We start from the raw sequence: 25,261 nt of genomic DNA, 5'->3' as shown, positions 1-25,261 counted from the left end.
TTCATACGTTGGCTTTATTTCAACGCAATTTTAATATAATAATCACAATTGTTGTAAAAAGTGATATGGGATTTGAGAAAATTCCTATGATTATGTATAATGTCTATACAGGAATGAGGGTAAATAAATGCTATTTGCTGTAAAATTTAAATGTGTCTAATGATAGAAATGAAATAAGCTATGTATAACAGTCAATTCTATAATAATAATAATAATAATAATAATAATAATAATAATAATAATAATAATAATAATAATAATAATGCATTGAACAATGTATTATTAACAGGACAAGTAAAGAAATCTTTTTGAGCCATAGAAAATTAACAATGTACTGATATATTGTAGCTATTTAACCCTTAAATTGACAAAGTATCCTATAGGATACAACAGGTCAATAGGCTATCTTAATATATAAAATTGAATGTGGGTATGTATGTATGTATATATGTATGTGTGTATGTTCTCTATACAAATCTACACGCTTTGACCGATATGCGCCAAAGTTTGCACATTTAACCTTCATAACCAGGAGAAGAACATAGGCTACATTAAAATTGTGCAAATGGAAGTTAAATTAATTAAAATGATAAATAATAAAAATAAATACGATCAAACATTCATGTGTAATACTAAAATGCAATCTTCTATATTGTCAATTGTTTTTTATTATTGTCTGTTGTATTCAACATCGACTTTCACGAGGCCATGGAAATTTTAACACGAAATTAGATTACATTGTTGTTGTTACAGATCATGAAGGCTAAAACTAGATAATTCATGCAATAACTATTTTTACGCAGTCCAGGACCGTATTATGAATTCCTCGATGCATTTTTGCAGATAGTGAGCAAACTGTTTTATACAACTGAATTCTAGAATTCTTTGAAACTACAAGGTTTGCTACCACATAATTTACTTAATATTGAATAAGCAATAGTACTATTGCGAAATATTGACCCACCAAAATTATGCACGAATAAGAACTGGTGTGAAAAACTCATACGAAACGTAATAGAATTGGCAATATTAACTGCAAAAATAAAAGGAGATGTTTTTATTCCACATATTGCTAGGATACTCATTCAACTTTAAGCAACAGCAATTTCAATGCCACTAATGGCCATATTAAAATGAAACTCAAGGACAGTCGCTCAAAAGTTGCAGACATTAACTTAAAAACTGCGTGTTTTTCACATCCTCAACTATATTTCATACAAAGAAGTGAAAAAAAAAAAATTACACATATCAATAAACAATTCAATCATACTTTTGTCATGTTGCTAATGTAGTATGTGAATGTACATACTCCCACTGAAAACAACATTGTATTAATTCTCAAAATATTGTTGTTCACGTCCGAAAATGTGTTGCTGCGAAATTATATCTGTATAATCACGTTGCAAATTTAGTATGTTAAGCGTTGTGGAAATAAAAATCTCTTAATTTCTAAAATAACGATAGGCCTATACGTTTCTCAGAATATTAGTATTTACGTTAAAAAATGACTTATTGCGAGTTTATATTGTATCTGTATTCCGTGTATAAAATTAGAATTAAAATAACATGTTCTGAATTTAAGAGATATAGTTTTAAATTTTATTAAAAAGAACTGGGTATGATATGTGGGTGTACAGCGGTCAAGAGGTAAAAAATCTTCCAATAAAATTAAATTATATATGTATATATTGATTCGATGCTGAAACCGATCAGAAAGAGGAGAAGGAATTATATTTTTGTTGGGTTTTACTTTGTTTATAGTTTGATTTTTCTATTACTTTATTTGTATTTCTGGCGGCGTGGAAGAGAAGGCCTAATGGCCTTAACTACACCAGAATAAAAATAAATAAATAAATAAAAAATAATAAATAAATAAATAAATAAAAATAAATAAATAAATAAAAATAAATAAATAAATAAAAATAAATAAATAAATAAAAAATAAATAAATAAATAAAAACAAATAAATAAATGAATAAAAACAAATAAATAAATGAATAAAAACAAATAAATAAATGTAAAACAACAGTTTGTCAGGCACATGATGAAAAGTTTTCTTTTCGGTGCCTGATTTGCAACTGTTTTAAATTAAGTTAACCCTGGCAGGGATTTGGCTAAGGAGTTCATAAGTTAAGTAAAGATTCATCTTTATGGGCGAGGAAAGCTTAGTAAAGACAATTCGTTTTGGTTGTGTATAGTTATGTTTCCGAGATTTCCGAAAATATAATAACCAGTTTAATTAAAAATAGAAGCAGAAAGGAAAATCCGGGCAACGCCGGGTGCTTTCAGCTAGTATGGTATAATTTTAATAGAATAGAAAAAAATTGGCAGGAAAATTAAAATTTCACAATACTAATATTGTACAATATGTAAAATATGGACATTGCGATAGTTGTTTTCTTTACAGTCCGACAAGGTTTAATAAACTATAGTCGCGACGCTGTTATTCCCGGCGTGACTCCTCCTCTTTGCTTACGTCTTAGGAAGTGAAGGCTCTATAAAGACTAGGTAGGTAGTATCGTTCGCCATTTTTTGTTCTTTTGTTGCCGAGCTACGAGACGAGGAATCTATTTGCCACACCGTTAAACATTATCATGTCGTAGTTCCTATGATAATAAATCAAGTGCACTGTAATTCAGCAAATAATTGAGTGGCAAATAACGTCCTCGTTGCTTTCTGCGATCGCCAACGAAAGAGCTAAAATGGCGGGCGATTATATTAAGTATTTATAGAGCCTTAGGAAATGCATAACGTCATCATCACAAGACGCACACGTTTAAATATAGCCGACCTGCAAGTGATTGGCTGCCGGAAATACAAGCGACGGGACTATAGTGAGAGAAATGAAGTTTTGCCAATTTAAGGGTTAAATTCCGTAAATATTATTGTTTCATTCATTTGTGTGCGAATAATAGTGCGTATACTAACTCGCTCCGCAGGAGAAGTGGCAAGCAAAACGCGGGGACTCGAGGACTTGTGTTGGTAACAGTGCAGATAGTGAGTCAATGACCTTGGCCGCATTGAATGGCTTAGGGAAGGAGCCAGTGGAAAGACATGTAATATTCCTTCGTTCAAATCAGGCGCTTCATAGTACCATCTTTACATCGCTGCCGGATCGAATATTGCCGCTTGCTTCACTACGGAGCCAGTTAGTATACGCACTGTACCAAGGTTGTATTAACTTTCTATATTGCGCATATATGTCAAAGGGCAACTACATAGCACTTTTAAAAATATATTACAACCCCCTCCCCTACGGGTTAATATAATAAATTCTTCCAAATAGGTTATGTGTTATGCGGACTCCCATTGTGTATAGGTATGGAGTCGTTTATACTGTTGACGTAAGTACTATTTCTATGGCAACCGAAGTCGAACGACATCAGTGTAATTTAAATTCCACAAAATTCTTTCATTTGTTCTATTCATGTGGACGAAACAGGCGTTACACGTCAAAAAAAAATAATGAAGCAGGACTAGAGATAGTCGCCAGAAAATTACTTTTTGTAGTAGACAGAATAATTACCTCTGAACCCTATCAATTTTATTATTTTTTTCCGCTTTATTACATTAGGTATCCCACTATCAAGGTTGTTTGATTTGTAAACTGAATTATATTTATTCTTCTGTTATTTTAATTCTTCGTGCTTTCTTTTTAAAATGGTCTATTTTGTATACAAAAATGCTGCGGGCAGGCATAACAGACATGAAGTCGAGTACACCGACTGTTCATTCCATCCACGTTCTGGCCAGAAGTTGTGTAACTTCACCTTGAACAAATATGTACCATCCAAGGTCCGACCACTCGATTTACAGCTTAATCCGGAGAAGAGCCTCTCTATCTTTGCATTAACTTTGAACAGACGTACAAACGTCCGTCCATTCCTTGACCTTGAACAACGTGCAAATATCCAAGCAGTAAGCATGGACGCTGGCCATGATGTCCTGCTGATCCATTTAATAGAGTTACAACGTATCAACCTACTTTCAGATTAGAAAATACCTCTAAAAATGATATAAGCAAATTATTACTGATTAACATTAACATAAAATCGATAGTCGAGCGCAATACAATCGATGTGGTTATTTCATTAAGCAACAACACTGTCTAAAGCTGAATAGCTTCAGGTGACTGTTCTGAAGGCGTAGTTCGTATCTGACAGTCTTTGCACTAAGAAGGCTACTTCAAAGTCGGTACACTGGCGTTCAAAGATATCTGATCTCTAATTTTATGATCGTGTAGACTGTAGACAAACTTTGAAATAGTTCCGCTAGTTCTCAATAGGTGACCCCATTATTGGGACGGGCAAAAAAGTATTTGGAAAAATGTTCATGTAGATTAAGTATACATTATTTTCATAATTATTGACAGCTGTTTTCCGCTAAATCTAGTCTTTTTTCAAAATCTTAAGAGGGGGATGAAATTTTGAATTCTGTAATGCGGGTATATCTATGTAGGCCTACTATTGGCGACACTGACTTACCCTCGCCATCTATTCATAGAAGTAATAACTAAAGAAGCGATACTTACACGAACAAATTATCGAACACTATCTATCAGTGGGGTCAAGATCTTTGAACGTCAGTGTACATTCGTCATACGTTAAAAATGGAACAATAGTGGAATGCCAATGGCTGGGGAAATTGATGTGCTCGGAGGAATTATTCTTCGAGACTCCTTTACTTATCTAGAATGCGCTGTGGATCTAGTTTATTTAGTGAAAAAGCTGACTGAGTCACACGTAGATCACATTATAGAATTATATTGTATTTATCGCATTTCAATATGAATTCAATATGAAGTTCAAAAGTTAGTTTTTTAACACAACCTTTTTCTTGTTATGGTGAACAGAGATATCGCTGGTCGGACAGAGCTATTTCCTTATAATACAATACGTACAATACATACACTAATGCTGATTACGTCTTTCTCAAATCCAGGCATGGCATCTCGAAGCTTGAAGTGTCTAGGTTTGCAGATCTTCAAGCTTCAAGTGTCTGGGTTTGCAGATCAAGACTTTCACACTGTATTGTCTGTGACTTACATTGTCGAGAGGAGGTTGGCACACTGTGAGCCGCACAGTCTCCTTGCACGAGCGCACCAGCTGTATCACATGGTCACGGGGAGCCTTCTTAACATCCTCTCCGTTTATAATGAGGATCTGGTCTCCGGGCTGAAGCTTGTCTACGCTGGGTCCCCCCTCGGTGACAAATCTGCAAAGTTACACTTATAAAATGTCAAGCCAACAACCATCACAATTCAAGTTTCCTCGTATAAATCATGTATTTTTATTACAATCATTGTTTATTTCCTCAAGCCAGTGATTCTAAATTGGAGGAAAGACGCAAAAAATCTTACAACATATGATAATATAAACTAAACCAATAATGAAAATGAAAAATAGAAAAAAAAAGTCTAATTTTCAGGGTTAAAAAATTGCAACATTGATTACATTCTAACCAGGCCTTTGTTTTCTAAGCGCCGACAGTATGGAAGCACTTGTTTTAATTGGTACTGAGGTTTGCAGATGGCGACACTGACTTAAGCAAAATAGGAAGTAAAACAGCCACGCTATCCCCCCTCCGACCCGAATACTATTGTCGGATACTCCAACGCTAAACATGTGTATATTAGGGTGGCCCTTAGCTATAGGTAATTTTCCGAAAGTTAAAATTGTGCTGCTCCCATCCCCTTATCCTGTTCCAATCAACAAAAAAAAAAAACGATCTGTGCAAATTTACAGCTCAATCGGACAACTGCTTGGCGATCCTCAAATGCTTTGAAGTTGGAACATAGTATAAGCAACGATTAATTCCATACAAAAGCGGTATGTTTAAAACTTTTCTGAACGAAATTTCCCAAAAGTTAATTCGAAAAATTCCTGAAATAAAATGAAAAATTTAAGAAATATTAGGTTTTCTTAGTAACGCACACGACTTCTATAAGAGAAACACATTTTTATTTACAACAATAATTTTTACAGAATCGCAACATTATGTAAACGAACGAACATTGAACATTACTTTTTCCTAAAGGAGGATTTAGTAGCAGTTGGGTATTTTTTACAATGTCAGGTAACAATCTGTAAAACAAATTGTTTATCAGTTTCATCTTTTGTGAGAATATTATTGTAATCCTGAATGAGTTTGACTTCTCTTTCTGCAACGTCATTCACAACTACAGTATCTTCTAAAGTGTTTCAATTCCACTTTTGTAAACAGGATCATCCTTCCAAGTTGAAGGGTCTTTGTCGAGGAAATCAGTGCTGATAGAAAATCTCGTGAAGAAAATTTTAGTACTAGGAGTTACAAAAAGCGAAAACTCAATATTTGTAAAGGAAGAAAAATCATTTTGGTGCAGAATGTAGCTATCTCTTCAGTTGATTTTCTTCTTTTTTCTCTTCTTCACCTTCGTCTGCTTCCCAGTATAACTTGAGCGATATTTGCTTTAACCGCTGTTGGAACATAGTCATCAAATAAGGACAGAACCACAGTTTCGGGAACTAAGTACCAGAGATGGTTGGAAAATTTATTTGCAGCAGCCTGATTTCTGGATCAATATCCTGGTAATTTATCAGTTCACGCATCATTAGGAAATCATGATCAAGTGCTTTAATTGCTTCTGATGACAAAAACGAGGCTTCAACATATACACGAGCAAGAAAAATACATATTCTTCTTAAAGAGGTATTCTCCTTATGAGGTAACTGAAATTGATCTTGAAACAAGTATATCTTGAATGCAAAAATTGCTTTTGCACAACTCCTAGTATATGAAACGATATCCCGGTCTTTGGAATGCTGCCAAGAAAAATCAGCGTTAAAAATTTGTATCCTCTTCATTTCTAATCTGCCCCAAAGCATTTGAATGGGCTATGTCAAAGAGATCGTCCATAATTTCGGCAACAATATCTCTTTTTTTCTTTTTTCCTTGCCTGCAGTTCTACTCAAATATTTCTATAAACCCTTTAATTCATCATAGAGTTTGAATAACTTATGAACTTTTTCTAGTAGGGATTAGTACTTTTTGCCAAAAAATGAAAACTTCTTGAATCACCAATGCTATACTTTCCTTTGTTGTAATATTTACAACTTATACATTGTAGAAGAGAATGCTTAAAACTTGCCGGTTTGAAGGTAGTTTGATTTGATTGAAGATGTTGCCAACAAGAGAAACATAAATGTATTGTCTTAACTTGTGTGACGACCTACCTGAAGAGGTTGATGGCATTTTACAACTCTAGGAAAAAAAAGTCTTGAAAGTCACTTTACACGAGCAGTCAGCAGACAGTTCTGAATCAATAATAATAATAATAATAATAATAATAATAATAATAATAATAATAATAATAATAATAATAATATAGGTTTATCTAATGATATTAGAAAAAAATATTTTCCGGGCTAAAATTTCAAAATTTCATGGTCGATGAGGGTCACCTTGCAGTTGTCCGATTGAGCTGAAAGTTTGCACAGATCGTTTTTTTGTTGATTGGAATAAGATAGAGGGGTGGGAACTAAACTCTTAGAAAGTTGAAAAATAAGGGCCATCCTAGTGTACATTCACTATAAAATGGCATTCGTAGCAGGTAAAAGTCTTTCTACGTTCTGCTCGCACATTAAGCTCCTACAAATGATAACGGTTATTCGAATTTTATCTAAGATATATCTAAGGGACCGGCACTCTTGCTGCCTCTTCGTCTCTCGGCACTACAGTTCTCGCCGATAATTAGTAGCAGTAGCAGCAGTAGTTTTATTTTGCCTGGCAGAGAGTTAAAGACCTCTTCCACTCAACCAGGTTTGAATCTTAGGCAATACATGAAATACATAAGCAGAATACAAAGCAATATAGGAGTAGACACTTAAGAGATTACATACAATAAAGCAATTACATAATATATCAATATCAGTTACATAATATAATACAAGGCGGATATATAAACTTAAAAGACAAGGGAAATGCTCTAGACTACACTTGATGATTACATATACCAATAATAAACGCATAAGACACAAAATAAAAATATGAACAAATTCGATTATACAGAAATAGCTTGAAATAGACTGGAAAAATTATATATATACAGGGTGTTAAAAATTATCCAATATTTTAGGAGGTGCTAGTATGCATCAAAACAAGAAAATAATGTCTAATAAACATGGGTCCTACAACACATACTGTCTGAGATCTGTAGACTTGTTCATAGGAAGTGCTCAATGTGACGTCCATTTATGACAATGTATTCCTCTGCCGCTCGGCGTAAGGAATCACGCACTCTTTGAAATTTGTTTTACTACGTTAATAATTAAGTCCTGATAACGATCCCCAGTTAATCTCTGTGGTAGCACGTTTGGCCCTATTAATCTATCACCAAGAACGCCTGCCCATAAATTGATTGAGAATAGGTGCTTATCCCTTGTTTCTTCAACTACATAGGGATTTTCATCAGCCTAAACATGCTGATTACGAAAATTCACAACACCATCTCTACTGAACCCCGCTCATATCCGTAACCAGCCCATTGTTTTCAGTATTCCTTGCGACGTATCATTATTCCAAGTCAGAGGTGTCAACTACGGTATGATTATCTGGTAGTCTGCTGTATTGTAGGGCAGAGAAATGCATTGCCATGAATGGACGTCACATTGAGCACCTCCTATGAACAAGTGTTCAGATCTCATAAAGTATGTGTTGTAGGACCATGTTAATTATAAATTATTTTCTTGTTTTGATGCATACTATCACCACCTAAAATATTGGATACTTTTTTTTAACACTCTGTATATGTATGTATGTACAGTGTGTATGTATGTATGTATGTATGTATGTATGTATGTATGTATGTATGTATGTATGTATGTATGTATGTATGTATGTATGTATGTATGTATGTATAATACCCTACATAGACAGAATATGAACAAGTTACTGGATATAGGAATTACTTGAAATTACTTGGCCATTCACGTGCCCAGTGAAATATTTTTTTTTAAGAAACTGGAGAGAATCTTACCTGAATTTCCGAACAGTTCCTCCTCTAAGTGTTCTCCATTACGTAATATACACATGGTTCAACAATGTATGAAGTTCTGTTACATTCGCTGGAGCTCATTCTCACTAATATTGCGTATTATTATTATTATTATTATTATTATTATTATTATTATTATTATTATTATTATTCTTGTTACTGCGATGAGTTTTCCAGACGTGTATAGAGCGTCGCTAAAACATGTGTATAGAAGATAGCAAAGGACATTTTGAGTAATTGGTCCGGAATACAGGTGAGATTCCCTTCATTTCCATATATACATAATTAATTAGTTACGTGAAAGATCACTTGCCAGACTGTAGTGTCGTGAGACGGCAAGAACGTTATCTGCGAGAACTGGCTATCTGCTTGCCAGACTGCAGTGCTGAGTTATAAGTCGTTCTTGGTAGTCTAAAGGTTACCATGTTTGCAAATAGACCCGATGATAGCGGACTCAAACCCAGTGAAATCCGATAAAAATTCTTACAATGCTAGTTTTCGATAGGAAATCAAAGCAGGGAGTCCCTTAGTATTACTTGCATCACGTAAAGAACATCTACAGGGTTGTTTCCGATCTCTGATAACGAATTTGAATGACATCATGTGCGTCAGGAGTCACACGACAGCTTAACTGTGGCGCGAGGTGACAGACTAATAGTGAGTGATCTCATAGTCAGAGTGCACGGCGGCTCACAGCAGAAATTCCCAAGAAAATCGAGCCTTTTTGGGATGGGCACATAACAACCCTTTTCGATGCCAAGTACAGTTAAGTGAAAATAAAAGAAGCCTGCAATTAACGAGGTTTCGTTATTTCCAAGAAAGGTATCTTCTGTGTACTTAATAGGATTGGTAAACCTCGAATGGAATTAATTTGCATCATTTCGTGGGGTGCGGCGACTTGTGACGGGGAGTGGATTGTTTGCTTTTTCCACTCTGGAATTAATTCCATCTGAGCTCTGCCAGTCTTATTAGGTACACACAAGATGCCTTTCTTGGAAATAATGAAAGCACGGTTTTTTGCAGACTCCTATGATTTTCACGTAACTGTAATTGACATCGGAAAGAGGTGGTATTTACCCCTCTCAAAAAGGATCGATTTTCTTGGGCATTGCTACTGCGATACACCGTGCACTCTGATTATGAAATCACTCACTACTGGTCTGTCACCTCTCGCCGCAATTCAGCTGTCGGTGTGATTCCTGACGCACATGACGTCATTCAAATTCGTTATCAGAGATCGGAAACAACCCTGGGTGTCCTTCAATGACAGGGCTTTAGGAAAACCTTACCGGAAAATTTTAGCCCAATCAAATTCAAATCTGCTACATATCAGTCATATCAACCTATCATTGATGGTAACGAATTTCACCTTATAGGTGCTCCCATCTCAGAAATGAAATTACATTCTGTTATACTATAGGAATTAAGGAAAGATCTGATGGCAATGAAAACCAAATAGCTGTTACTTTATACATACAAGACATTCTGAATGTAAAAGAAAAAATGCATAGGAGCTGCACGATGAAAAGGAGCTTTATCTTTGAAAGTTTTACAAATATTAGCTTAAACTCGGGCTGCTAAAAGTAGTGCAGAACACAAGTCGGTTGTTCTCTGTTCTATATAAAAACAGTAACTTTTAGAATGAGTGCTTTACTAATGGTATTCACATCATAACAACAAACTATTTTAGTACTTAGAAATACAAATAGATCCAATGCAATAGTTTGATTGCAGGAAAATGCTTTATTACTAGCTTACAATAACATTACTTCGCACAAACTTTATAAAATTGAAATGAACGCTGAGACATAATTAGTTAGTGGCCACTTAAGTGAAATGGATACTAAAAATAACAACAGACCAAATCTTTTGTTTTTGATCTTAAAAATTCAGCATTTTAAGTAGTGTATGTACGAGTTCATATTGTTTCAAGTATTTTAAGTCCTAAAATTCTGTCCATTTAAATGACAAGTAAGGTAGTTTTAAATTACATTGTTTTCCTAATACTTTTAGAAACGAATGTTATCAGGATACTCGTATGCGATTAGGATCAGGGACTGAGGTAGGATGGTCCACCTGTCAGCGTCAGATTCACGAATGCCACCCAGTTACCCTGTCGGACTTCGGGGCGCACAATGGTTCAAAGTATGCCTAAATGTAAGAACCCGTCCAGGATCCAGCCCTCTAAAATCCAAGCCAAGCCAAAGCTTGTAATGCTGGCTGAATTGTTTCGTCTATTACAAGTCGTCCGATATGCGACATGTTTCTAACGTGAATGTAAGACATGAATGCTGACCTCGATCCTTTCCCTCCACTGATCCAAAAGGCTGAGTATAGTATTATCATTTTCGGATGAATTGATTGTAGAATACTGAATACGAACCAAATACTTGCAATAATTGAGGAGAAGTTGATGTAGACAGGAAAGACAGGATATCAAAAACCAATATTTCGGTATCAGGAAAGAGAAAAACCTGCAATTTCATGAAAATATGGAATTTATATTTTGAAATATTACAATACTTTCCCTTTAAATTTCGTATATTAAGGAAGTTAATTAGAAACTGCAATCTGACAGCAGACTGAGGCACAACTACATGAACAAATCCATTATCTCTAAGATAACAAGAAATAGCTAACTTTCTGATTTTTCTCTTTCACACTTTCTCTCTCTCTCCCCTCCCTCACTCACTCATATATACACAACACATAGCAGAAAATACGTAGCAGAAAGTATGCCCTACTACTAAACACGTAGCTATGTACAGTAGTGTCGTGCATTTCAAGCGCTATGTTCGGTTCAAGTTTGTCGAGCGTGACAAAAACCGAAGAAGAAGCGGATCTGTCCAGCTCGTTCGAACTTGGCCCTTCAAGTTCTCTGCCCTCTCCTACCCTCCCCATCTCTCCCCTCCTCTCCCTTCCGATTCCTTCATGCTTTTAGCTGCGTTAGGATTTTAGAACAAATCTTGTAAAGTTTTATTTAGATGTAAGGGCAGGCAATTTTTATTAAGTTACAAAAATGTGATTAAACATCCACAGAAATATATGTAAATAGCCTATAGATAAATCACATTATGTTTTGAAAATACATGACAGTTTTTACTACGAGTATATCAATTACTGACAGAAATTAGCTATAATTACATTCTTCACACAATATCCAAATAAATCACAGTTGCTCGTAAAAATAGATATGTAACTATACGGATGGTGAAAGTATTAGCGTCGTGCCTTACAGGCGTTAGTTCGGTTCAAGTTTGTCGACGAAGTTGGATAATCGCTAAGGTTCGCTCTGTAGAAGAAGGCCTGTTGTGATTGTTTCACCTTGTTATACAAATATTCGCTGTCCTCCACTCCCAGCCCTTCATGTTTTAACCACTTAAGGATTTTAGCACAGATGTTGCGATTAGTGTTTCATATGAAATAATACCAAGTTTGTAATGTCTTGGTTGCCGTTCTCATGTTTGAACGTTTGAACCGCTTAAGGATTTGATCACATAACTTATGATTAGTTTTTAATATTGAATAAGACGAAGTTTGTAATGTCTTCGTTTCCTCTCTCATGTTTGAACATTGCACAATATTGGGTACTATGAACATATATGTTTTTAAATATATTTTGTTTGATTTATTTATACGTATATTTTGTTGTAAATATTTAGTCATATTAATAACAACAAAAATTACCTATACACATTACTGTGCGTAACTTCGCAAGATATGTGCCTGACATCGTTATGCAGCTAAATCATAAAAGCGCAGGAAGAGGAGAAACTAAGGAGAAAGGCACCGAACATATGTAAGGAAGGGAAAGATTGAACAGAAGCAAAGGGATCTTCGGTTCTACAGAAACTCGAAAACATGAACCGAACATAAGGTCTCTTACCGGGTTTCTACGGACTCGGTTATTTTAGTTTACATGCTTCACTTCCACGTATTGTTGGATGCCTAAGGAGCAGGGCGAAGTTTGTAGTATCTTGATATCCCCTCTCATGTTCGAACATTGCACGACACTAATGTACAGCATAAATTTATCAAAATGTTTCTGTTTATATATTGGTACTGGTATGTTAACATTAAGAATAATATCGACTACGTAACTATGAGTAATTATTCTTCGTAACTTTACCTCACTATGACGGGTTTCTCGCTGCCGGCCACAAACCCGAATCCCAATTCCGGGTGTCTGGTGAGCTCCACCTGTCGGGGCTGTGGAGGTTCCTCCGTCCAGTCCTTCCGTGGGTCCTCATAAGTGGTCGTTTTGTTGAGGTGACTGTGACAGAAATATGTCCAGTTTAACAAGGGTCAAAATATAACTGAAAACTTTTGCCATTACTGGAAATAACATGGCGATCATTTTGTGTAAGAACGACCGTAAGCAGAATACTAAGCGCAAGTGAAAGCGTGTTTGATTCTTGTCTGCTCAGTTATAGGTGGTTTCCTCTTTCATTCCTTCCTGAGCTAACACAATCTAGTTACATCAATAGTTAGCCAATAAGGAGACAAGTTCACTCTTTAAGGAAAAGTTTGATTACTTATGTAGGCTACTATTTAATTTTCACAAAATGATCTTTTCTGTTACATATTCCACGTAACTAATAAATAATTTTAAATACTTAAAGACCTGAAAAATACTGAGACTTCACGTCTTTTTTATAAATGCAATTTCTTTATATTTAACGTTATATACGATATTGCATGTTTGGTACGGAAAAGAGAATATGGTAAATGCAGATGAAAATGCATACCCATACTCTTTATGTTTATTTCATAAATTACATTTATTTATACTATAATTACATGAATATTTCTCCCATTCGCAAACCGTCTGAGAGCATGGGACGGTTTGAAACAAACTTCTATTACATTAGAACGTCAGTGCGTGGAAATAAAAACATACCTAATTTTGCGCGGAATTACGAAAATAATATGGAAACAATCTCGTCAGATAGCTTTCAAAATTCCAATAACTTCAATTTTATGAATACACGCTCCCGATGAGACTAAATGTTACAGCAAAGGCATATTACGATATAAAATCGTCCTGTTCACTTTATCTCCTGATAAAATTTCAAACACGAGAGTTTCATTTGCGTAAGTATTCCTTCCTGCCAAAGTAAAATATGTAATAATAGATAACGCTGACATGCAAAAATTTCTTAATCAGATCTATACTACTATAAAAGACGCAAAAATTCAAAGTGTTAAGTAAAATAAATAAGCACAGAACAGGAAGAACGTATATGAATAATATTTTATGTATTAATATAAATAAGTTTATTTTTTTCAACATAACGTTCTAGAAAGAACAGAGAAGACTGATAACGTGCAAACTATTGCACTATAAACAGAATAAGACCATTGAGTGCTTCTACGTTAATGGGTGATACAACAGTGAAACAGAACTAATACACTTTTTTTTATCTATGTAGTGGTTTTGTTGAAAACTGTCGTTTTGTAAAACAGCCATATTTTCTGTGCACATAAGATATTCGTATATTTTGTTAGTAGAAATCGCTTGTTCAATCTATCATTGGTATTAATATAAGAAAGGGACTGCGACCTCAAAGAACTTTCATGTATCCCTCCTACTAGTCCTAACCCTATTAAAATTTGTCCCGATAATGCTTTTGATAGGTCACTCAACGTTGGAAAGAAAAATCCATAAGAATGGCCTCTTAGATGTGAGAGTTTTTTGCAGTCACATAGTAGTCTATATGGAAGACAGTTTCATCTGTTCTGTTACAACTCAGACAAGTTGGATCAAGTACAGTACAGTACCTATCTTGTATCGATGTTCTTTCAGAAGGCAGAATCCTGTCAAAAAGATCCACTGTCCATGATAATTGTTTACTATTTGAAGGGTTCAGAGCCATAGTGGGCCAAGCGCCATTTATTAAAAACGGAGAAAGCAAGGGTTAAATTTAAGTGAATACCATAGTTTAATGAAGATTGATACATCATTTAGTTCTAATGTGTATACTTTATATTACTTGCTATATGTTTCCATTGAATTATGGTAATAACTTCATTTTAACCCTTGTTTTCTACGGTTTTAGTAAATGGCGCTTGGCCCAATATGGTTCTGAAGACTTCATTTAGAGTAAGTAGTTTCCTAGATCTACTTCTGCTAGATCTCTCCAAAAAGTCTGAGTAATTACATTCAATGACAGATTTCCAATACTCATGTTTCCTGAATATTCATGCATTGATTGCTTTCTTTATTGGACCATATTAATGGCTTAATGGCTTATTTCTAGCAGCTATCATATGTAAATCATATTCAGCCTATCCCACCACGGGCGAAGGTATGTCTTACTGACAAATGGCTTAAGACCAAATGATTTCTACCAGCCATTCTCTTTATTCGATCAGTGAATGCCAATCTAAAGAAACAGTTGTTGTTCAGTCAACTGTCCGAATACAGGTCTGAACCCCACAAGTGATACCAACAAGGCACCACTTATGATGCAACTAGGCCAGGAGATAATGGGGTAGGGTTGCCAGTTCCTTTCCCCCCAAAGAGTATGTAGTATAATTTCTGTAATGGAGTTTCCCCTAATCGAATTTGTTAATAAAAAGAAAATATGAAAACATTACTGTTTTGGTTCTTGAAATGAAATTTAAAAATACATCAATATATTAAAGTTTTTGTTTCAAATATCATCCCCTACCACTTTTTAACGTAAATGCACTCAATGCACTTGCAGATTGTATAGTTCTTAGTCCAAAGCTTCGTGATGCGAAGGACATTTGTGTAGTAAATTGTATCTTGTACTGGTATATAATGACTATAATGCCATTCCTAAATAATTTACAGTGCTGGGTATTATCTCATTCAAGCTATACTCAGAACAGTAATGAATATATAACAATGTTAATGAAATCCTAAATTATTACAATATTGGAATCCTTCTCTAGAAAACATGACTTCAAATTCTAATTTTCCGTTGGCTAGCTTCTTCAAGAAAATGTATTTTCTGGAATAGTAACAATAACCAACAAACACAGAAAGGGAAGGGGAGAGTTTATATTCATGTAAATACAGTACATACATCGCAGACAGTAAGAGGAACAGAGCTGAATCGAAACCATAAAGACAGACGGAGAAGAGGACACAAATTTATGCTCCAAACAAAAGAAGGCAAACATGCGTCGTGCAAATCAAACATACTCTTTTGTTGCAGAAACCAATCCAAATGTCAACTAAGTGAGAATTAGCACATAAATCAGATCGCAGCCTGGACGACGGTGTTTACCAGTTTCAAGGAAATAAAACTGATAACAACAATGGTAATACAATTCTGAATATTGTAAAATTGGACATTTTCAATGTTAGTGGTAATATATTTAATTAACATATTTTAATTTTACAACACTATGTATCAATATTACCCAAATCTATAAATACCAGTACAAGATTATTAATTCAATCTGAAAAGATTCGTTATAATTACATCGGATGCTTTATTTTATCAGAAAATAAAAGGTATAACGCATAAAATCAGCCGACTTCCTATTTAGGGTCCCTTAAGTATGGTTACAAATTATTAATTACTTTTAAGGTAAATCCTTTATATTTATTTGTATTAAACTACTCTCATTTCAGAATTACTAGTGATTTTAACAGTATTCTCTTCTTTATTTACAACATTTAATTGTATTCAATGAGAAGCACTACTCTGTATATATTAAAACGTATAATGTTAAAGTAATTTAATATATAATAAAAATAAGTGCTGCATTACAAAGAGAAACAGATATAAATTAAGACAAAGACTGCAAGAGAAACATCACCAACATTTTAGAAAGTTCTGATAAAAATAATTGATGCAGAAAGAAAGTTACAATTATGTGATTTTTATTCTCTCCCTCATGTTAATTACGAAAAATTAATCCCTTTGATAGCATGTTACTTAATTGATAAAGAAGCATCAGATATAATCATAACAAAGGGTATTTTAAATTTTACACGCAGGAAGAATTCATAACATAATGACTGCATTTTCTTACACATGGCAATATTTATAAAAATAATTACTACGAAAGTATTCACGCCAAACAAGCTTCGGTAAATACACCTAGTCAACACGCGAAATGAAGAGACTCTCTGATGTTGCACTTTTTGCCGGTTGTGTTTCGTCAGAAGAATAAACAAAAACAACTTCAAGTGTTCAAAATAGTTCCAGAAGTTGTGTAATCAAACAGGACTTTCCAAGTCTGGGCCATTACCCTTTAGGAAAAACAAGCACACAAAAAGATCTGCAACTGTGTGTGCTAGAACATTGTTTGAAGTGTTTACTCTTTCACGTAAAGAGAACATTTGTACGCCAGTTAACATTGAATAATATATTGTTTCTATAAAGCAGACAAGATTACAATCAGAAAATTACTTCGCTTAACGTGTTCACATCAAGGGCATCATCCCAGGAGGATGTATCATTATTAACACATAAAAAGCTGTTATAATTGGCGTCTCAAGTTGAGTCCATAAACGCCGCAATCCTGAGGAAAACTAGAGACATCTGTCAGGAATTAATATCACGCAAAAGAATACGGTATCAGGAAAAACTGTTAATCGACTTTACTGTTTCTTACACTACAAAGAAGTCTCAATCGAGACAACGAAGACCTGTGTCGAAAAAACACGAAAAAAATATATATGCCCAAATGACACACAACTGCTGGATTAAAACACAGCAGAAATTTTGGGCCCAGAATATATAACGCATTAATTAGAGCTTATCCTGAACTAAGTACATTGAACACACATGGATTTAGGAAACAAATTAGATTAATTATTTAATTGTTTTGTCTTTTATTGAGTTGTATGAGTTTAAAATAATTGTAATCTAATACTAGCGTACTTTGTATTTTCTATATTCGTATATGTCATTACATGGTCTGTATTTTACTGTATATTAATATTGTAGTGCTGAATGAACACTCTTCAATTTTATATAACTAGATTGAACTGCGCCCGAGCACGAGCTTCTGCTTTTTCGGGCTGCGATGCTTAACGTAGTGTAAACCTTGTGCACTAAATAAATTTGAATTGTAAAATTTGAGATAGATAAGTTCGAACAAAGGTTTCGTCGTTGAATGAACCTAGTAGATCAATATTATAATTTATTCGATTTGTATGACAGATAAAATAAATAAATACACAAGAACCAAATTAACTGTGTGGTCCCTGGGGCGGCTGCGAACAGATACAGAAAATTGTTGCGCTATTTTTCAACATATTCCAAATCAAAATTAAGACATTTGTCATACCGTGGGATCAACAGAGATGCACAACACGACACAAGGATACAAATATTGATCCCATATGACAAATGTCTCAATTTTAGTGGGGAATATGTTGAAAAATAGCGCAACAATTTCTGTATCCGTTTCAATAAATCTTTCCATGAAACGACCCCAGGGAAAATCACTTTCTGGAACGGCCTCGTAATTTGCGGTGGAGTGGCCAAAATTTGTATATGCACTTGTTTTGACATTATTAACATGGTGGAAGGAAAAAATCCAACTTTTTTTATCTGCCCCCGTGAGAATGTTTGTTTCTTAGAGGCAGTACAACCGAAGTCAGACCAGGATAAAATGTCTCAGAGAGAAGAAATAAAATCAGAGCTAATGCGAGGACGCTGAATTTGAGAGTCTCTTCTTCACATGATGACAGCTGTATTATATATTTCTTAGTATTAATTTTCAGAATACTATCTTTCACCGTAACCTACAGGAAGTTTATTTAGTGTCTATTGCATAATCTATTCAAAACACAATATTCAGTTATCAGATATATATATATATATATATATATATATATATATATATATATATATATATATATATATATTAGTACTACAATACTGCATGCAGTAATGTCAGGCTTACCAAAATACAATTCGTCCATCACTGCACCCTGATTTATGTTTTCATAAAAGAAACAAGCAAAACAAGAGATGAGGTGTTAATAATTCAAGCCGCATGGTCTCCCAGTTTCACAGTTTCTGTACTTATTTAACTGGAAACTGAGGCACCGTGGGGCGTCGTGGTTACTACCTTGGTCTGTGAAGAAAGAAGTGACGAAAGGCATTCTGATTGGCGCAAGGCTGACGCTTGCCACCCTCTACTCTAGACATCACCATGTGCGTGCGCCCAATACCTACAGTCACACCAATACCATCACACCACACAAGTTACCCTACTACGGGCTTGACTGCACATGGCACATGACAAGTCATAACAACAAGGCAGTATCCTTTCACTGTGACCACTTCACCAATAGAGTGTAGGAATCCGTTGAATTTCAACAATCACTGCAATATTGCTGACTTCTTATTGTCACTTTTGTCTTATAGCCGACGATTCGCAATTATTATTTCCACAAATCAATGAGGAACACTATAAGATAATTATCAATAAACTCAGAAATAATCAATTTTCTCAGCATCAAGTACACCCAATAATTTACTTTTATAGAATGTCACTTTCATAAGTTTGTTTTACATTTAATTAATTAAATTTCCATGTATTAACATTTAATTGTGTTTATAACAAAAACGAATATTTCCATTATTCCGTTTTACTTTTAGTTAGAATAACTGACACTAGATGGCGCTAGTCGTATCTGTAAATACGTATGTTCATTTTTCCTTTACAAATTCTAATGAAATATGATGTTATGTACAGTACTGTACGTTGACCTAAATAGCAGCCTAAGCGTATAAAGACCCGATTTTTGCGATTTTTTTTCAAGAATTTCTGCTGAGTCAGAGTTAAAATTGTTATAGGTATGAACGAGATTCGTTCTGTAGTCTCGAGAGTCTTGTGAAAAAATCATTCGCGAAAATCGGGTATCCCTATGTATGCGTCATTATCCTAATTTATTTATTTATTATTTCATTCAAGAAAATTTCTTATTAAATATCACGTGAGATTTATATTTACTTTGGTTAAATTCTCTCGCGTTTAGCGCTCGTCAATTAATCGACAAAATGAAAACGGCTTATGATATAACCTATGAGTGACTATTTTGCTCAAGTATCAGTTCACCAATGGAGTGTAAGAATCCGTTAAATTTCAACCAATCAGAAACATCTACTGTATCACATGAATACAATGGATTTAATATTACCAATTTTGTCTTTCGCTGACGATTCTCAATTGTTTCTATAAATCAATGCTGGACATCACAACCTAATTATCAAAACTTCAGAAATAATTAACATTATTTCCCCAGCTTCAAATACGCCCAAAAATTTAATTGTAAGCAAATGTCACTTCCATGATAAAATTAAAAAAGCAAAGTTATCCGTGTCACAAGCTAAGGAGATCCAATGGATAGCAGGAGGTTGAGGTTCCCATCTTTGCAGACAATCGACATTACTAGCAGTAAGGTGTCAGTTCCATGTGTTTGTCACCGTCACCTTCAGTAAAAGAACACTGGTACTCATTTACGTCGTTGGCTGAGTACCAGGACCGCAGTGCGACCAGAAGGATTATATCAAAGGAGAAAATCTACAATCCCATCGAGAATCAAACTTGCTTGGAACATAACGCCTTATCTCCGCGACCCCGTTCCATATTTGTAAATTTAATTACATTTCTATATCTTAAATTAATTGTGTTCATAACTTAATAAAGTAAATATTTCTATTATTTCATTGTTTTTTACTTTTATTTTACTTGGTTATTTAATGACGCTGAATCAATTGCTAAGTTATTTAGCGTCGATGGGATTGGAGATAGTGAGATGGTATTTGGCGAGATGAGACCGAGGATTCGCCACAGATTACCTGACATTCGTCTTACGGTTGGGGAAAACCTCGAAAAAAACCCAACCAGATAAATCAGCACAAGCGAGAATCAAACTCATGCCGGAGCGCAACTCTGGATCGTCGACAGACAAGTGCCTCAGGCGATTGAGCTATGCCGGTGTCTTATTCCGTTGTAGTTAGAGTAGTTAACACTAGATGACTGTAGTAGTACTTATAAAAATATTTTCTTTCGTCAAGAATTAGAATGAAATATGGTACGAATAAGTAAATAGTATGCGTTATTAACCTAATCGATTTATTATTCTATCTGTGTAATACAGTATATCGTTTTATTAAATATCATGCGAGATTTTAATTTTTTGGATAATTTTTCTCGCGTTTCAAGCTGGTGAATTTATTGACTAAATGAATTTATATCTTATGATATCTACGACAATCAATTAAAATGCTATTTATTGACATATAATGTCTCAATTGACAAAAAATAATACACTCCGAAATCTGTTTTTCGCATATGTTTAAAAACGATATCCGATACAGAAGCTAATTCACAAAAACGAAAACATAGTGCAACCACAGTCTAGTATATACAGTCACGAAGCTTGAGTTAATGAGGGTACTAGGAACAATAGACTGTGCAGGTACTATTTCGCATTGTCTGTAATGAGGCAATAGTAGCGATCCTAGTGGTTAGCAACTCTCTATGGATGCATATTTACTACGTATTGAGCTTTGTGACTATATACTAGACTGTGGTGTAACTAACAATAGTTGTATAGAACAGAAATGGAATGTCATAGACAGGATCCGATGAGATGAAGTATTATGATAAATAGTTTTAATAATCCAATGACAGGTACTTGACTTTTCGTTATTCATCCAAGTGTCCCCATTTAGGAATGACGCGCCGAAACTATAGTTGTTTTTGTCTCCGTAGTAGGAGCACCATTGGAAACGAATTACATAGCACCGCATGATGCTTAATTGGGCATGGGTAGAATGCCGACCTAGGAGACAAGGAAGTACTCTGCGAAAACCTACCACCAATCACTTTTTGTTCTCCACAAATTTCATTTGATACTCCGGAATTCGAACTCAGGTTATAAGAGTGGAAAGTCGACGCTGTAGCTGTGCGGTTAACGGTACACCATTATGATAAATTGAAGAATGAAATAAGTTCGTTTAATTAAGACGTTTGATTTTATACGCGAGAAAAATGGGGAACTATTCAAAAGTAAGCAATTTTATTTTAATAATAGTATATTGCGATACAAGCGAGATAAGTGCATTATAATAGAATCGAGGAAAAGTTAAAGACGAAGTCCAGTCTTCTCTATTTCCAAGATTCTGTTATGCACTTAACACATGTAGGCTATTGTATACTATTTTTGGACCATCTTAATAAAAAATGGATTATTATTAATCATTTTAAATTTAAATAGTTCGTTTTTTGACGCTAATATTTTCGTGTGTCATCGCCGTTTGTTATTTTGTCGATAGGTGTCATTCATTTGTTATTATTCGTATTTGTTGATAGGTGTTATTCATTTGTTATTATTCGGCGACGATTGTGAAAATGTTGTAATAAAATAAATTGCAGAGAGTTTAGTTTTGTCTTCAAAGAAGTAGGTAGGTGACACATTAATTATATATCAATATAAATAAATAGCATATAGGAAATGTTTGTAGGTGACAATTATACATTAGTGTAAATAGATTGCATACCGATATAGGTTAATGCTTGAATACGTATTTTATTTCAGGGATGTTTTCGCGCTCAGCCACGATCCCACGAGTGAAGCTTAGAGCAATAACCGGAAGTCGTCAGAAATGGTTTTCACGCTTACATCTTACCTACATTAATCAGTGGCGGCTCGTGATCATTTTTTTTTGGAGGGGTCAGATATTTCACAAATTTTGCGTTAGCCGTGCGATTGTTTACCTCTTTGAAAGAATCTTTCCACTAGTTTACAACCTTTATGTACCTCAAAATAATAACAAATTGGCTTTTGGAGGGTATGTCTGTTGTTTCGTCAGCCTGCACAGCAACAAAATCTGTACGATTGTCCTGCTTCAGATCTTCGATATATACCTCATACATACTGTCTAATAATTCATTTTGTATAGTGTGTGGAGTATATTTAAAAAGACAAGTACTGTTTAAGTGTTCATCCAATACATTATCAAGACTGGCAAGTAAAGATAACAAGTCTAACAAATTTCCCGGATTTGCCGATCCCTGATTTTCGTTATGATCTCTTAGTGATAATTTGTGAGTTCAGCAAAATACTAAAGAATCAATTAGCCTAGTATATGCCTGTTTTTGTACCTGTTCTTTGTGTTTCTGCATTGAAATTTTGGCTGCGATATTTACTGTCCCAAATATTTTAAACTTACAAGCGTTTTCTAGAATTAACTCACTGCGACTCACAGAATAATAAATATCTGCGACATTTCTTTCAGTCCGTCAGGCGGCCCAGCTTGGACGGGCCCCAAACGACGCATATATACTCCTAACGGTAACTTAGTAACACTTCGTGAATTTCCGTCGGTAGCAAATGCGGCATTGCACGCCACGCACCATGGCAGTTGAGTGCTAAAGTGATTCAAGTTGTGGGGCCCTTTAACGCAAGCCCAAGCTCACAATATTTAGTATCATACAATCTTTGACGTTTTACTGACACATCGCGTAATGTGATGGAATTTATTGAAACAATTATGAACCCAGTACACTGTCCTGAACAAAATTTATGCATTTTAAATGCGAAAATAAATTTATGGGGGATGAAATATTGGTGGGGCATGGCTCCGGTGGCCCCTAAGGACCGGCCGCCCCTGGCATTAATTCCTGTTTTCTTACAAATCTCCACTCCTATAAATTAATTTATAAAGAGTACAGGTATAATAAGACATTTAGTTATTTCTTCATAGCACATAGTGGTGCGCGACACTGATAGTTCGTTACTTTTAAGTAAATAAATAAAAGTTGATTTGATGTATTTACTTACCGCACGTGTGTTATAAGTTTAACTTACAAGGCTTACCAACAACATCGGTAAGGTTGTTAAAAAAACACGATCGGCCAAAAAATAAATATACCTGACGTCGAGGTTTAAAGAACACTGGGATTAAAATTATCCAACACGCTCGCTTTTTCTAATCTTTTATATGTATGAAACGAAAGTAAAAGGTTACCTACCTAAAGGTAGAAGAAAATGAAGATTGATGAAGCGGCTACTGGAGTTCTGATGTGAGACCGGGACGGTTTAATGAATGAGTTTATCAACATGATGTTAATATTGCTTTCCTATTTGCTCCTAATCTTCGAACCTCTGATGGAACTATCCTTTTAACGCCCTAATGCTAAAATGTCAAATTATACACAAAAATATCTGCGGTTTTACTTGCAATCTTTCTTTATAGGCCTATATTATGTCCTCCTCTCTGTGTGGCATTATTAGAACCAAAGTCTGACAAGCAATGTAAAGCCCAGTCACTTGTGTTCACTGCGTCCAATTTATGTTCTCCATCCCTTTAATAATCTTCCCTATATACACTATCCACTTTTTCTTTGGCATAAGAACGCATCTCTTTCCACCTGGCCTTCCTTTATACACCGTTTTCATTACGGATGCCTCTTCACTTATCTCAATATCTAAGTCAGAAACCTTTAATCTCTTCGACGATCTGTAGACGTTCTTAGAGCTCATAAAGTTTTTGTTTTTGTTTTCTAATATTATATGTTTCCCATTTTGAATTTAGTTCATTCCTAGATTGGAAACTGTATTGTTCTGTATTCCTTGTAAATTAAGTTCTTTATCATTTAGTCTAAAGTTTATGGTAGAATTTTATGCATTCAAGAAAAATGAGTGTTATTAAGACGTCACATATTTTCTCATTACGCGTTTTGTATGTTTCACTATAATCCAGTTTTTATCATACGCGAATGATATTAATACTATTACCGTTTAAGTTATAGTTTAATTTCATTAACTAAGTATGATTCGAAACACACAGACACACATATAGACCTATATATCATTTAATATGTACCCGAATAAAAACATGAACTTTTGTTTTCTGGTTTATACCTGAAAGGCACTGTTATCCAAAAAGTAACACATTTGTTTCATTTATATATTTTTCCATTGAAATAGGTATATTATGATTCATTTTGAGTCACCGGTGTAGCTCACGCGGCAGGCGATGCTTTCGAAGAAAAATAACAGTTGTTTACATAAGACACTCATATTCCAGTATTACAATGAAATACAGCTGTGGAATGGTATGCGGAAGAAAAGATTAGGGCAGCAGAAGATATCAGATGATAGACAACATTAAGATACAGGGATCAAATGCGAAAACTAAAAGGAAGGTGGAAAATAGGAAAGATGGGAGAATAATGGATGTTCAGTGAAAGACCTATTCTTGGAATGAATGAATTAGC

The 25,261-nt window shown here is 34.6% G+C and overlaps 1 protein-coding gene across 3 annotated transcripts in view; it reads right to left on the bottom strand.

Annotated features, from left to right (window-relative positions):
* Positions 1-25,261, bottom strand: part of LOC138696384 (uncharacterized) — a 485,809-nt gene that overhangs the window by 77,355 nt on the left and 383,193 nt on the right. For 2 of the 3 annotated variants that reach the window (XM_069821275.1, XM_069821276.1), the window contains exons 4-5: positions 13,161-13,304; positions 5,046-5,214 (exon numbers count right to left, since the gene is read on the bottom strand). In XM_069821275.1, the coding sequence (XP_069677376.1) occupies positions 5,046-5,214; positions 13,161-13,304 (313 nt within the window). Of the gene's footprint in view, positions 1-5,045; positions 5,215-13,160; positions 13,305-19,096; positions 19,216-25,261 lie in introns of those variants that run through there. The other variant, XM_069821277.1, reaches the window with a different exon arrangement.

This window comes from Periplaneta americana, chromosome 3 (assembly GCF_040183065.1).
Source record: "Periplaneta americana isolate PAMFEO1 chromosome 3, P.americana_PAMFEO1_priV1, whole genome shotgun sequence".
Classification (NCBI taxonomy): Eukaryota; Metazoa; Arthropoda; class Insecta; order Blattodea; family Blattidae; genus Periplaneta; species Periplaneta americana.
Note: the sequence above shows the minus strand (reverse complement) of the source record. Positions and strands in the feature narration are given on the sequence as shown.